General features: G+C 42.3%; 1 protein-coding gene and 2 long non-coding RNA genes across 3 annotated transcripts in view; 1 reads left to right on the top strand and 2 right to left on the bottom strand.

Annotated features, from left to right (window-relative positions):
* LOC123522333 overlaps positions 1-11,926 on the top strand; it is a 22,081-nt gene extending 10,155 nt beyond the window's left edge. Inside the window, exon 3 of the long non-coding RNA XR_006680603.1 lies at positions 11,514-11,926. This is a non-coding gene — a long non-coding RNA (uncharacterized LOC123522333). The remainder of the gene's footprint in view (positions 1-11,513) is intronic.
* On the bottom strand, positions 3,755-4,590 carry LOC101638350 (40S ribosomal protein S3a-like). Its single transcript, XM_045295670.1, has one exon. It carries the CDS (start codon positions 4,588-4,590, stop codon positions 3,835-3,837), a length of 756 nt encoding a protein of 251 aa, XP_045151605.1. The 3' UTR covers positions 3,755-3,834.
* LOC123522332 lies at positions 10,304-12,809 on the bottom strand. The gene is made up of 4 exons (XR_006680602.1): positions 12,640-12,809; positions 12,445-12,506; positions 12,251-12,338; positions 10,304-10,935 (listed from the first exon to the last, which is right to left on the bottom strand). It is a non-coding gene; the product is annotated as an uncharacterized LOC123522332 (long non-coding RNA).
* Positions 12,810-13,105: the final 296 nt, after the last annotated feature.

Raw genomic sequence — 13,105 nt, 5'->3', positions numbered from 1 at the left:
TTTAGTATTAAGGTAGCAGAAGGACATTGGGCCTCCACTCAAGTACTCCCTCAATGCAAGAATACTTTCTTCTATTAAATTGGCATTCTATGATCTTCATTAGTGCTTCAAGTCCTTCTCACTGTCAGTAAGCAAAGGCGTGTCAGCTGCAGATCACAGATTGTCAGAGTCCTCCACCAATCTGTGTTCTTCTACAGACGAGCATAGTCCGTCTATGGTGCTACTCGGATTACTTGCTCAGCCTCCAGACTGAACAAGTATGATGAAAGGATACAAAGAATACCTTTGCTGATTTTAAAAATATCATTTTATTGGGGGCTCGTGCAACTCTTATCACAATCCATCCATCCATTGTGTCAAGCACATTTGTACATTTGTTGCCCTCATCCTTCTCAAAACATTTGCTTTCTACTGAGCCCTTGGTATCAGCTCCTCATTTTTTCCCTTTTCTGATTTTAAGCTATGAAATATCCCCTTATTCTGTTGATTAGCTGCCTCAGTTTATGTACAAGTTCCACATGAACAGTTACATGTCGTCAACTTTCTATTCTTTGCAACACCATCCACAGTTTATTATGATCCACATAGTGGGATGCCTTTGCATAGTAACAGGGGAGGGCTTGAGCAGAGGTCAAAAGGTAACCATCATTCTGATATGCCAGCATGCATGATTCAGTTTTATCCCTAGCCTGCCAGAGGGTAGTGGTAAGAGCAAGGTAGAAGTTAAAGTGGGGGTGGGGTGGGAGGGGAGGGACACAACTCTTTGTTGGTGAGTCCATTCTTGGGTTCAGGCTCATAGTGACCCCATAGGGTAGTTAGAGCTGCCCCGCGTAGTTTCCACGGCTGTATTGCTTATGGAAGCAGATTGCCTGGTCTTTCTCCACAGAGCTGCTGGTGGGTTCAAACTGCCAACCTTTTTGTTATTAGCCAAATGCTTTAACTTCTGACTGTCTGTTTGCTCATTGACTGCCATCCAGTCAACTCCACTTCCTAATGAGCCTGTAAGACAGAGTAGAACTACCTCTGTGGGTCTCTGAGATGATAAATCTTTATGGGAGTAGAAGGCCTCGTCTTTATCCTGTGAGGAGCAGCAGGTGGCTTCAAACGACTAACCTTGCCATTAGCGCGGAACCCAACAGGGCTCCTTCAATAGGGGAAGGGGCATTTTATTTATTATTGTTTTTAAGATCATTTTATTGGGGGCTCTTACAGCTCTTATAACAATCCACACATCAATTGTATCAAGTATATTTGTACATAGGTTGCCATCATTATTTTCTAAACATTTACTTTCTATTTGAGCACCTGGTATCAGCCCCTCTTTTTTCCCTACCTCCCACCCTCCCACCTTTGTGAGCCCTTGATAAATTATGAATTATCATTTCCATATCTTACATTGACCACTGTCTCCCTTCCCCCACAGTTTCTGCTGTTCATTCGTATGGGGTGGTGGTGGTTATGTGTTGATTATTGTGATCGGTTCCCCCTTCCTCCCTGCCCCCTTCCCCCGACCCTGCTGTTATTGCTACACCCATTTCTGTACCTGAGGGGTTTATCTGACCTGGATTCCGTGCATCCTGAGCTCTTATCTGTACCTGTGTATATGTTCTGGTCTAGCCTGCAGTGAAAGGCAGGCCTGGGCTCATGATAGTGGGGGGTGAGGAAGCCTGTAGGAACCAGAGGAATATTGTGTTTCATTCAGTGATATACTGTGCCCTGGTTGACTCATCCCTTCCTTGTGACCCTTCTGTGAGGGGATGTCCCATTGTCTGCAGATGGGGTTTGGGTCTCTGCTCTGACCCCCTCGCTCTCAACAATATGAGTTTGTTTGTTTTGGGTCTTTTGATGCCTGTTAACTAATCCTGTTGACACCTCATGATCCCACAGGTGTGTTTCTTCCATGTAGGCTTTTTGCTTCTCAGCTAGATGGCCACTTGTTTAACTTCAAGCCTTTAAGACCCCAGATGCTATATCTTTTGATAGCCGGCACCATCAGCTTTACCACATGTGCTTGTGCACCCATTTTGTCTTCAGCGATCGAGCTGGGAGGGTGAGCATCACAGATTGCCAGGTTGTTAGAACAAAGTGTTCTTGTGTTGGGGTAGGGCTTGAGCAGAGGTCAAAAGTCCATCCACTATCTCAATGTATTGCCATATAAATATATGTACATAGGCCAATACCTCTATTTTTATGAATGGATATATTTACATAAGTGCACACCTATGTTTATACCTTTATCCATAGCTTTGCTTTCTAGATCTTTCCTGTTTCCTTTTACTTTCCTCCTGCCCCACCATCACACTCACCCTTATTCTGCCTCTTAGTAATTCCTCTCAGTTCAATGGCTGTTGCTCCCCAGCCCCCAGGATCTCTACACCCTCCTTGTTGTTGATTTTAATTCTCTAGTTGTTCCCCTGTCTATGGCATTGTTTACTCACTGCACCCTTTCCTTTGCCTCCTCCTCGCCCCAATCCCTCCGGTACTGTCGGTCCCATTGCTTTCTCCTCGAGCTTGCTTCCCATGCTGATCTTATACAGGTAGGCAAACCAACAATGAAGGAGACAAAACAAAAGGGAAGCAAAAGAGTGAATAAAAAGAGAGAGAAAAAATTATAGTAACTAGCAAAAAAACTAAAAAGCATGCATCATTCCAGGTCTGTCCTCTGATCTGGTCCTGGGGGATTCTGGGAGCTGTCCCTCCTAGCCTGAAGTCAATTTTGGGATCTCCTCGGGGGCTTTGGAGCTTTGCTTTGCTCCCGTTGCTGATCTCTTGTGTTCTCTTTTTGGTTCGCCCCACTGTGGGGCGTTCAGACTGGACTCACTCCCACCGTGTGTCCCCAGTATTGTCCTCTGTCTTGGTATGCTCCAGCGAGGGGCATCGTTGTTGTCAGTCCTACAGTCCTCTCTGTGCCTTAGCAGCTCCGTGCAGGGACGTTGTCCTCAGGGCTTGGTGTGCTGATATGGGGTTTAGACCCTCACTCTCTCTTTTTCCTTCTTGGTCTGCTTTCGTGTAGGCGTGACAGGCCGGCCCCTCTCCCCAACCTGTAGGTTTAGTGTTGTCCTCTGTAGCACATACTTCTAGGGAGGGGGTCAGTTTGGCTCTGGGGCCAGCATGGGATATTTTTCCCTTTGTGGAGGTTCCTATTGGCTTCCTGTAGTGGGGTCCTGTAGTTTTCCTTGTATAAGTCTTTTGGTTTTTTTTAGTTAAGTATATCCCTAGATATTTCCATTTGTTCTTGGCTATTGTGAAGGGTACTGTCGCCTTGATCTCCTTTCATGGTCTTGTCAAGTGTATATAGCAAACAAATAGACTTCTGTTTGTTGATCGTGTATCCTGCCACTCTTTCATATTCCTCTATCGCTGTCAGAACTTCTGTTGTGGAGCTTTGGGGATTTTCAGTGCATGTTGTCTGCAAACAGTGATAGTTTCATCTCCTCCTCTTCCAGCTGGATACCTTTAATGTCCTTCCACTGTCTTATGCTGTTAGCTAGGACTCCAGTGTGATGGTGAATAGAAGTGGGGACAAGGGCATCCTTGTCTGGTCTCCTTTTGTCTGTGGGATTGTTTTCATTTTTCTTCATTGACTATGATGTTGGCTGTTGTTTTTTCATAGATAGTTTGTATTAACTTGAGTAATTTTCCTTGCATTCCTATCTTCTTGAGTGTCTTATTTAGGAATGGGTATTTGATGTTGTCAAATGCATTTTCTGAGTCTATCAATATTATCATGTGATTCTTAACTCTTTTTTAAAAATCACAATAAGATCTTTTATTTGTCAACATTAAGTCTGAATTTTAAACAGATTCTTGAACTGGTGGCTCATAGCCATCAGCTCATTCCACTTTTGCACCTGTCTCATCACCAGTAGTTTTTCCAGAACTGCCACCTTCACCATGAAGCTCCATGAGTTTTCCCAGTTCAAACTTGGGCTTTTTCAGCATCTTTACTTTTCTGACAAACACATCATAGAGAGGATATATAGACTGGCAAGCCTTTTCAGTGTCTTTCCCTGTGCTGTCTGGAATCAATTTATTGACCACTTCTTTCAAGTCATTTGTCTGCGCCTCTCCGGTCATGATTTCCATCATTTTCTTTCGGATTTGGCGGACCGGCTGGTGCTGAGCATAAGAGGTCTTCCGAATCTGATTATTGAGTTTTTTAGTAAAACCAACACAGAACAGATGAAGCAGGTACCCATCGGTAGTCTTGACATCAACATGAGCTTCAATCATGGTCTGCCATTTCTTGACCATGCAGCACATCTTTTCCTGTGTAAGGTCCATGCCATGGAAGTTGGTCAGGCAGTTTTTGCCCTGAATATCCTCAGTAATTAATTTAAATTTTCTAAAGGCAACCTCATCATTTTGCAGATCAGCAAGGCTCACTTCAAAAACTCGGCCTTTGAGGCCATCAGATGCAATTTTGGTTCCTTGAGTTCTGGTGACCAGTGTTTTCCCAATCTTTCTGATATTGAACATAGCTGGTGCTTTCACATCACACCAATCTTTCTTAGAAAATGGATCCACCACTTTCTTCTTAGCTCCTTTTCTGCCACCTTTTGTAAGGCGCTTGTTCCTGCCAACTGCCATGGTGTCGTGCAAAGAGCCAAAAGGGCATCCCTTTTCTTATCAATGTGGCTAATAATGTTGATGGAATTCAAATGTTGAGCCATCTCTGCATCTCTGAAATGAATCCCACCTGATAATGCTCGATGATATGTTTTATATACTTTTGTATTCTATTGGCCAATATTTTGTTAAGGATTTTTGCATCTATGTTCATTAGAGATCTCAATCTGTAGTTCTTTATTCCTGTGGGATCCTTGCCCTGTTTGGGTATGAAAATTATACTGGCTTCATAGAATGACTTTGGGAGTTTGTCATCTTTTTCTATGCCCTGGAATAATTTGTCGAGGATTGGTGTCAGCTTTTCCCTAAATGCATGGTAGAATTCTCCTGTGAAGCCATCTGGTCCAGGGGCTTTATTTGATGGTAGTTTCTTGATATACATGCCTGTTTCTTTTTTTGCTATGGGTCTATTGAAGTTTTTCAACTCTATCTGGGTTGAAATCAAGGGAGGGATTGTTTTTCCAAGTATTTTTCTATGTCTTCTGCATTGTTGAATTCATAAGAATACAGACTTTCATAGACTTTTGTGATTATCCTTTTAATCTCATTGAGGTCCATTGTGATTTCTCCGGTTTCATCCCTCATCCTGGCTATTGATGTTTGCTCCTTCCTTTCCTTGGTTAAGTTTGCCTGTGGTCTGTTGATACTGTTGATCTTTCAAAGAACCAGCTTTTTTTGCTGCATTGATTTTTTTGCATTTTTCTCTTGTCTTCTCACTCGTTTAACTCTGCCCTGATTTTTATTATTTTTCTTTTGCTATTGGAGGGTGTGATAGGTAGGTTTATTGTGCCAACCTGGTCAATGAACACATGTGGGATTAACTTAGGGACAGAGAGATAAATGGCTTGGTGAGCCTCGCCTTTCTTGTCTCTTGCTCTTTGATGATCAGACGAGTGTGCTGCTGCTTTAGCTGGTTCTCTGCCTCAACTTGAAAGCTACGCTACCTGTGGGACACCACCTGTAGACTGTGTCACTGTAGTTTGAGGTTCCTTCAAGACCTGCTTCGCCACACTACTCTAATATACATCGCTTGAGCTGGGGACTGTCAGACCCTGTCATCTGGCTGACTGTTGGTGACCTGCCTTGCTGTTTGCTGCCTGTGTCTGGATAGCCTGAAATGCTCTACAGAGAACTCAGCTGTCTGCTTCCTTGACTTGCACCTGGCAGCCCTCAAGAATTGAAGGACTGTCAGTGTATTAGCTATCTCATGAAAGCGAGTTGCACTGAGCCATTTGTACTGCTCTATAAACTAATTATCTGTTTATTTATCTATCTATTTAAATGTATATAAAGTCATAACTGTCCTGGTTTTGTTTCTCTAGAGAACCCTGTCTAATATAGAGGGGTTGTCTGTTCACTCTGTTCTAGTTGCTGGAGGGTTTGTGATAGTATATCAGTCATAAGTCTCTCCTCCATTTTCATATATGCATTTATAGCTATCAAACTTTCTCTGATAACTGTTTTTGCTGTATCCCATAGGTTTTGGTATGTTGTATTCTGATTCTCATTAGTTTCTAGAAACTTCCTAATTTCCTCTCTAATCTGGGCCAGTCACAAAAGATTGTTATTTATCCTCCAATTGTTTGCCCTTGTTTTTTCTGGTCATTCTTTTGTTGACCTCCAGCTTTAAGGCATGGTGGCCGAGAGGGACATCTCAGTAATCTCGATGTGTTTGAATTCACTCAGGCTCAATTTGTGGCCCAGCATGTGGTCTATTTTAAAAATAAGCCATGTGCAATTGAAATGAATGGAATTTTTTTGCATTTGGATGGAAAGCTCTATAAATGTCTATCAGGTCCAGTTGCCTAATTGTAGTGTTTAGCTCTGTAGCCTCCTTGCTGAGCTTCTTTCCCAGGGATCTATCCTTCTCTGATAGCAGTGTTTTAAAGTCACCAACTACGATGGTTTAATCTGTGATTTCTCTTTTCATCTTTTGAATAGTTTGTTTGATAAATTTTGTGGGCCTTTCATTAGGCATATATATATTTATTATGCTCCCTGATTCCTGGTCTACTGATAATTTGTGCATTATGTAGTGCCCCTCCTTGTCTCTTGTTATGGTGTGCACCTTGAGGTCAATTTTGTTGGAGATTAGGATTGCAACCCCTGCTTTTTTTGAGTTGCCATTTGCCTGGTATATTTTCTGCCAGCCTTTTATTCTTAGTCTATTTTTGTCTGCAAGGTTAAGACGTGTCTCTTGCAGGCAACAGATTGATGGGTTATGTTTTCTGAGCCAGTTTGCTAACCTTGGTCTTTGAATTGGCGAGTTGAGTTTGTTGACATTCAGAGATATTATCACCATCTGTGGATTCATTGCTGTCATCTCGTACATTTTGTGTTGGATGTTTTCCTACCTCCCTTCATATCACTGTGCTGTGTTTGTGTGGGGAGCTTCATTCTTGCCTTTGTTTCCCTCTGAGGCAGTGTTATCTTGACAATTGTTTACGGCGCATTGACATCTGGGTAGAGTTGTTAGAGTTGTGTTATACGGCAGTCTCTTGTTTGTGCTTGATGGAGGTTAGTCTTCTGACCATAGTGAGTCAGCAAGGATTTTCCACAGGGCTGGGTGTCTTATGATGTATTCTTTGAGTTTTTCCTTGTCCTGGAAAACTCCTACCTCACCCTCTATCTTAATAGATAGTTTTGCAGGGTAGAGGATTCTCAGGTTGGTTTTTTTTTCTTTCAGCTTTCAGAAGATGTTACTCCACTCTCTCCTCCTCTTCATGGTATCTGCTGATAGGTCTGAGCATATTCTTACCTGAGCACCATTGTATGTGATCGCCTTTTCTTCTCTTGCTATTCTTAAAAATTTCTCTTTTTCCTCAAAGTTGGATATTTTAGCTATTATGCCCTGGTGAGTTCTGGGGTTTAGTCTAATTGGTGTCCTCGCTGCTTCTTTCATGAGTGTCTGATTCTCATTCATTATGGTGGGAAAGTTCACTTCCAGAAATTCCCTTGCTGATTTAGCTGTTGGCTTCTTCATTGTGTCTTGTTCTGCCAGGCCAATTATTCTAATATTGTCCTTCTTCATAGCATCTGTCATTGTTCTCAGATTTTCTTCCACCTCTTAGATTATCTTGTTTGATTGTCTTTCTCGTTTGTTGAAGTCTGCCCGATTATCTTCAAGAACACTTGTATGATTCTCCTTCTCTTTTTGCTTGTGTGACCTCATCCTAATATTAGTTCTTGTATTTCTCTTTGGTGCATGGACTTCATTCCCTCTATCGTGGACTTCATCTCCTCTATCATTGCGTCCTCATCCTGCATTGTGTCCCTCATCTCCTGTATTACTCCAAGCAGCATTCTGAAGATTTCTTTTTGTGGCAGATCAACATTTGATTCTTCTATGAGTGATATTAGGTTTAAACTTCCTTTGCTGTTGCATTTTGCTTTTCTTATTTTCTTGTTGAGGGTGTTGAGGTATGTTGCTCTTTGTGTGTCATTTTGGAAGAACTGGGCGCCATGTTTCTGGGAGACCAAGGGGCCCTGAACTCTTTCTCTGTGTGACTGGTAACAGTATTTTTGAGGACTACCTGTGGTCTGCTATGGTGGTGGATTGGACTTCTATGTTGGCAGGGTGCTGTGGGGACTAAGTAGTTGGTGGGGCTTTGGAGTCTGGGCTGAGGCAGGAGACTGTAGGTATGCCACTGGCCGGTTGGGGTGGGACAATAGCATGGACACGGGCCTAGTCTGGACTGTCTGGTCACAATTTTCAGCCTTTTAAGACTCTCTGTTTAAATATATAGATGAAAGAACGAGAGAGAGAAAGACTCTCTGTGGACCCCCAAACTGGTAAAGCCAGTTTTTGGCTTGGGCTGTGGCTAGCAGAACCTGTTGACTTTTCCCATTTTACTATATTAAAATCCTAGGCTTTGCTCTGGGGATTAGAGTTCTGGCTAGCTCGTTATGTTAATGCTGTGCTAATGGAAGCCATTTCTTGATATAAATGTGTATACACACACACATAGCATTGTCACTGCTTTTGCTTCTCTAGAGAACCCAACTGAACACAACACACCTTCTTATTCTTCTACTTTTATTGTGCCGTACATCAAACATACACCTCTCAACAATTTCTACACTCACAAGTCAGTGATGGTTACATTCTTCAAGTTGTGTTACCATTCATTTTTAATAGTTTTACTGGCGTATGTGTCACATGTCATAATTACTCAATCATATTAAGATTTATACAGTTACCACAACCAACTTCAGAACATTTTCTTCTCATACTCATTGTTGTTAGCTTCCGAATTTCCCCTCATCCTCCTCTGCCATGCCCCCATTCAGTTACCGTCTCTATAGATCTATCTTTCTTGAATTTCATATACAGAAAATCATACAAAATAAAACACAATTATACAAAGTCATACAATCCAACGAAACAAAAACAACTAGACAAAACATAGAACAACCTCAATCAAAAAGAAAGCAGAAAATATTAAAAATTGAAACAACTTTAGAATGGGTCAAAAGTGAGTTCAAATGATAGAGCATTACATTTTAACCTAACTACATGTGCCATAATAGACTTTACAATGCTCTCTGTATGATTGCAAGGCTATTTACATCCCTCGTATGGCAGTTACATAATCTCCTGTCAACTTGCAAAGAGGTGGAGTGTAGCCTATCAATCAGGTCACAGCTCGATGACCTAATTGGAGGTACCACATAGATAAATAACTCACTGGAGACCAGATACATACACGAGCTCTGCTTCGTATTCCTGATGATAAGACACATGGATTTATGATAGAGCCCTGGAGCTGGAGGAGCCACATGGAGACTGAGATGATTAAACTACCACTGGATCCACAAGATCTTCCACCCACTGGCCTGTGATCTTCCTGCATTTGATGTTGCATGTATTTTGTGAGTCAGAAGAGAAATTTATAGACTGGTGTTGGACATATGGGTTAATATCAGACTTACAGACTTGATCTGGACTGGGCTGGGATGTTTTCTCAATATTCAATTGGTCTTGTATATACTGTAAAGCTCTTTCTTACACATATATAAGCGTCAATGAATTTGTTTCTTCAGTCAACCTGGACTAATACACCTCGATCGTGGTCAGGGGGATTCACTGGAGAGTTAATCCATGTGGGGAACCCTACAAATTGATTTTTGGTTTCCACTGTCATCCAACGCTTTCTGCCAACCAGGTGTTCACAGTTTAAGCTCTGGTATTATTCCCTTCTTTGGATTTGGGTTTTATTATTGAGAATCCTTAGGTCACACAGACTGGTGTGCTTCTTCCATATGGACTTAGATGGCTGCTTGGTTAAGACAAGCCTTTAAGACCCCAGATGCTATTCTTTCTGATAGTTGACACCCTCTGGTTTCTTCACCATACTTTTCTATAGCACCCAGTGATCTCTTCAAGAGGTCAAGCATCAAGCAAGGCCAGGTCACAAGAACTAATTGTTCTTTAGGGCTAGAATTAAGTGTGAGTCCAAATCCATTCATATATCTATCATTTATATACATCTCTGGTTCATTTTAAAAACATCCTTCTCATTTTATGACAGAGAGCATTATAAATCATCCCCCTGGGGCATATTGACAGTGTCATTAATTAGCCATGGCATTTAAAATGTAAGTTTTAAAATATTAAATTTACATATGTATTTAAAAGTTAGAATTTAAAACATTTGAAAAAAGGTAATTTTACAAGTATAGGCTGGCTTCAGAGTACAGCACATGAATTGTTGATTTGCACAGATTAAACCCTTAAGTAACTGAACACCATTTACACAAATAATGGGGGTTGGCGATAGGGCAAAATATTCAATAACACTCATTAACAAAGGCAGAACCATGTCTACAAGATTAATACATGTCATCAGAAAGCAAGGAGGGCATTAAAATAGTAACTATATGGTAGTCTCAGGCAGCCATTCATTGGGTGCCCTTAAAGCATGGCATCTGAACCAAGCCCAGTGACTGCCAATTCCATACCTTTGGGACAGCAGTCAGCTGCTGCTTCTCACACTCGGGCGCTCCAGCCTAAATCCAAGGGAATATGTCAATTTCATAAATCTGCTATAAGTGAGTTTGAGGTAAAGCCCAATTCACTTAGTGGGGTTTCCACATGAAACCCTTCTGGTGTGGCCTAGGAAGGATCCTGTGTGGCTCAAAAGAACACAGTCTAAAGTTCCAGTAGTCTCTGTGCTACTGTTCTTGCCATTCTCTTCCTAAGCATTCTTCCACCTGTAGCAATGATTGACTTCTTAACTATTTAACCCCCAGAAGAATACATCATGAACATGAAGTTGATCTCGCTCTCTTTCTCTCAGTGGAAAACTTCAAAACAAACAAAAGTAGAGAGAAAACATAATGAACTCTAGGTATATAACCCACCTCCCCCAAAATTTAGCTCATGATCAATCTGGTTTCCATCGCCTAGGATTTTTGGAGGCAACTCCCTGTATCCATTCAGGATAAGAATTCTTGAAAAAACCCACAACTGCAATAGTAATATTACACCCAAACAAATCATTATTGTTTAGTTCTCAATATATTTTCCACAATTATACTGGGGGTGGGGATGGAGAAAGATGGACACATGGGAACTCCCACCTGTCTGGTACAGACATAGTTAACATGTTATAAAAAAATAAAACCAAACTCACTGCCATCGAGTCGATCAGACAATTTATAAATTGTCTGATAGCGACCCTCTAGGACACGGTTGCTAAACTGTTCCTATGAGTTTCTGAGATGATAACTCTTTACAGGAGTAGAAAAGTCCCAATATTCTCCTGAGAAGCTGGCTGGTGGTTTTGATCTCCTGACCTTGCGCTTAGCAGGCCAACACATAACTACTATGCCACTCTAGAATGCATGATTCCCATTTTCTATTCTTTCGGGTTTTTCTTCAGGCATTGAGGACTCAAACTCTTACCTGGATCTGGTGGAGACGTGGCATGGGCCAGCATGTGGAGGTCTGAATGGCCCCTGACCACTCTGCTGTGAAGAGCACACTCCCACAGTGATGGAGCTTCACACACAGAAGCAAGTATGCATCGAAGACACTCGCTCAGGAAATGTCCCTGACATCTGTGGTCTCTACTCCCTTTCGAATTACCAATGTCTTAATGGCTTTGTCTTTGGGCACGTAACAGGCGCAGTTCCTGCAGCAAATTGGCTGCAAGTGGCCATGAGCCTTTTCATCACAAAGAATGCCCATTGTTTCTCCTGAGGAGCTCAGGTGAGCTACACTCTGACCTGCTAACCATCAGGCCAGTAGTTGGAAGCCAGCAGCTGCTTGCTTCAAGGGAGAAAGATGAGGTTATCTACTCCTATAAAGATCTAAAGTTGTGGAAACTAAAGGAGCAGGTCTACCCTGCCCTACTCTGCTACCATGAGTCAGACTCGAATCTCTGGCAGTGAGTTTGGGCTTGAACTTGGTTGTTCCTATTCTTTGATGTCTTGGAAGCCAGGCCCCAAGCGAGCCCACCTGAGCATATTAATGATAATCTTTTACCATCATTCAGTATTCACCCAGTGTTCACATTTCCCCTGTTGTCTCTTCCAGTTTCGTTTTACAGTTTGTTGTATGAAGCAGGAACTAAAGGGTTCATGCATCTCGACGAGTTGATAAATGAGAGATAGGTACCTTGAGGATGGATTGTCTATTTAAATAGAGAAGGGCTTGTCCAGAACAGAAGTCTCTAACCGTGCAGGCTGGAAGTGGTCACAGCAACCTTGGGGACAGAGGCACAGGTAAAAGTTTGCCTCCACCCGCCCCACCCGCCTGCCTCCTTTGCCACGCCTGGCTCCAGAAATGTTGAGCAAGAGCCATAAACTCACTTTTATGTATCACCTTCCCCTTACAGTGGCCTGTTTGGCTCCCACCATCTCCGTTTAGAGCCCTGGGAAGAAAGAGTTGCATCAGTCTTTGGTTAATGGCCCAAATTAAGCCATCAGAATTCCTAATAAAGTTTCTCTTTTGGACATGTTATAATACAGTGAATAAAATATCCAAAGGAAAATAAAAGCTCTTACATTTGAGGTTGGGAATACGACCCTGGAGTCAGCGTCTGAGTCACAGCTTCTCAACCAGGGCTCTGGGCGGGCAGCAACAAATCCACTCTTCTCCTGGGAAGCCTGGGGCCTCTGCTTTCTCACCTTGGGATCCAATGCTACCTGGGAAGAAGGTAGGGGATTCATCTCCAAGTATCCCTGGAAGACTAGGGAAAGAACTAGAAGGATAACTGAGAACTGGAAGACCTGTGTTCAATTCCCTATGGAGTCCGGAGGAGGCCTGGGAAAGAGCCTCATGGGGAGTCTGGCTGCTCTCACTCTGACCTCCACCATAGCTCCCCTGCTGCTTTCCAACCTCGTTTGCAGTTAGAGATGTGCTTGCTAAAACAATGAGATACAATTTTCAAAATTGAAAATACATTTTTGAGGGGCTAATACTCCGAATTGAAAAGACCGTGGGGAAGAGCACATTCTTGAATTCACTCTA

Source organism: Echinops telfairi, unplaced genomic scaffold, assembly GCF_000313985.2.
Source record: "Echinops telfairi isolate 266 unplaced genomic scaffold, ASM31398v2 ScPeMD7_5805;HRSCAF=6673, whole genome shotgun sequence".
Lineage (NCBI taxonomy): Eukaryota > Metazoa > Chordata > Mammalia > Afrosoricida > Tenrecidae > Echinops > Echinops telfairi.
This window is presented reverse-complemented; position numbering and strand designations above follow the sequence as displayed.

What these genes read in the sequence shown, in the direction of transcription:
- LOC101638350 (XM_045295670.1), bottom strand. Translation starts at nt 4,590, where the DNA reads ATGGCAGTTGGCAGGAACAAGCGCCTTACAAAAGGTGGCAGAAAAGGA.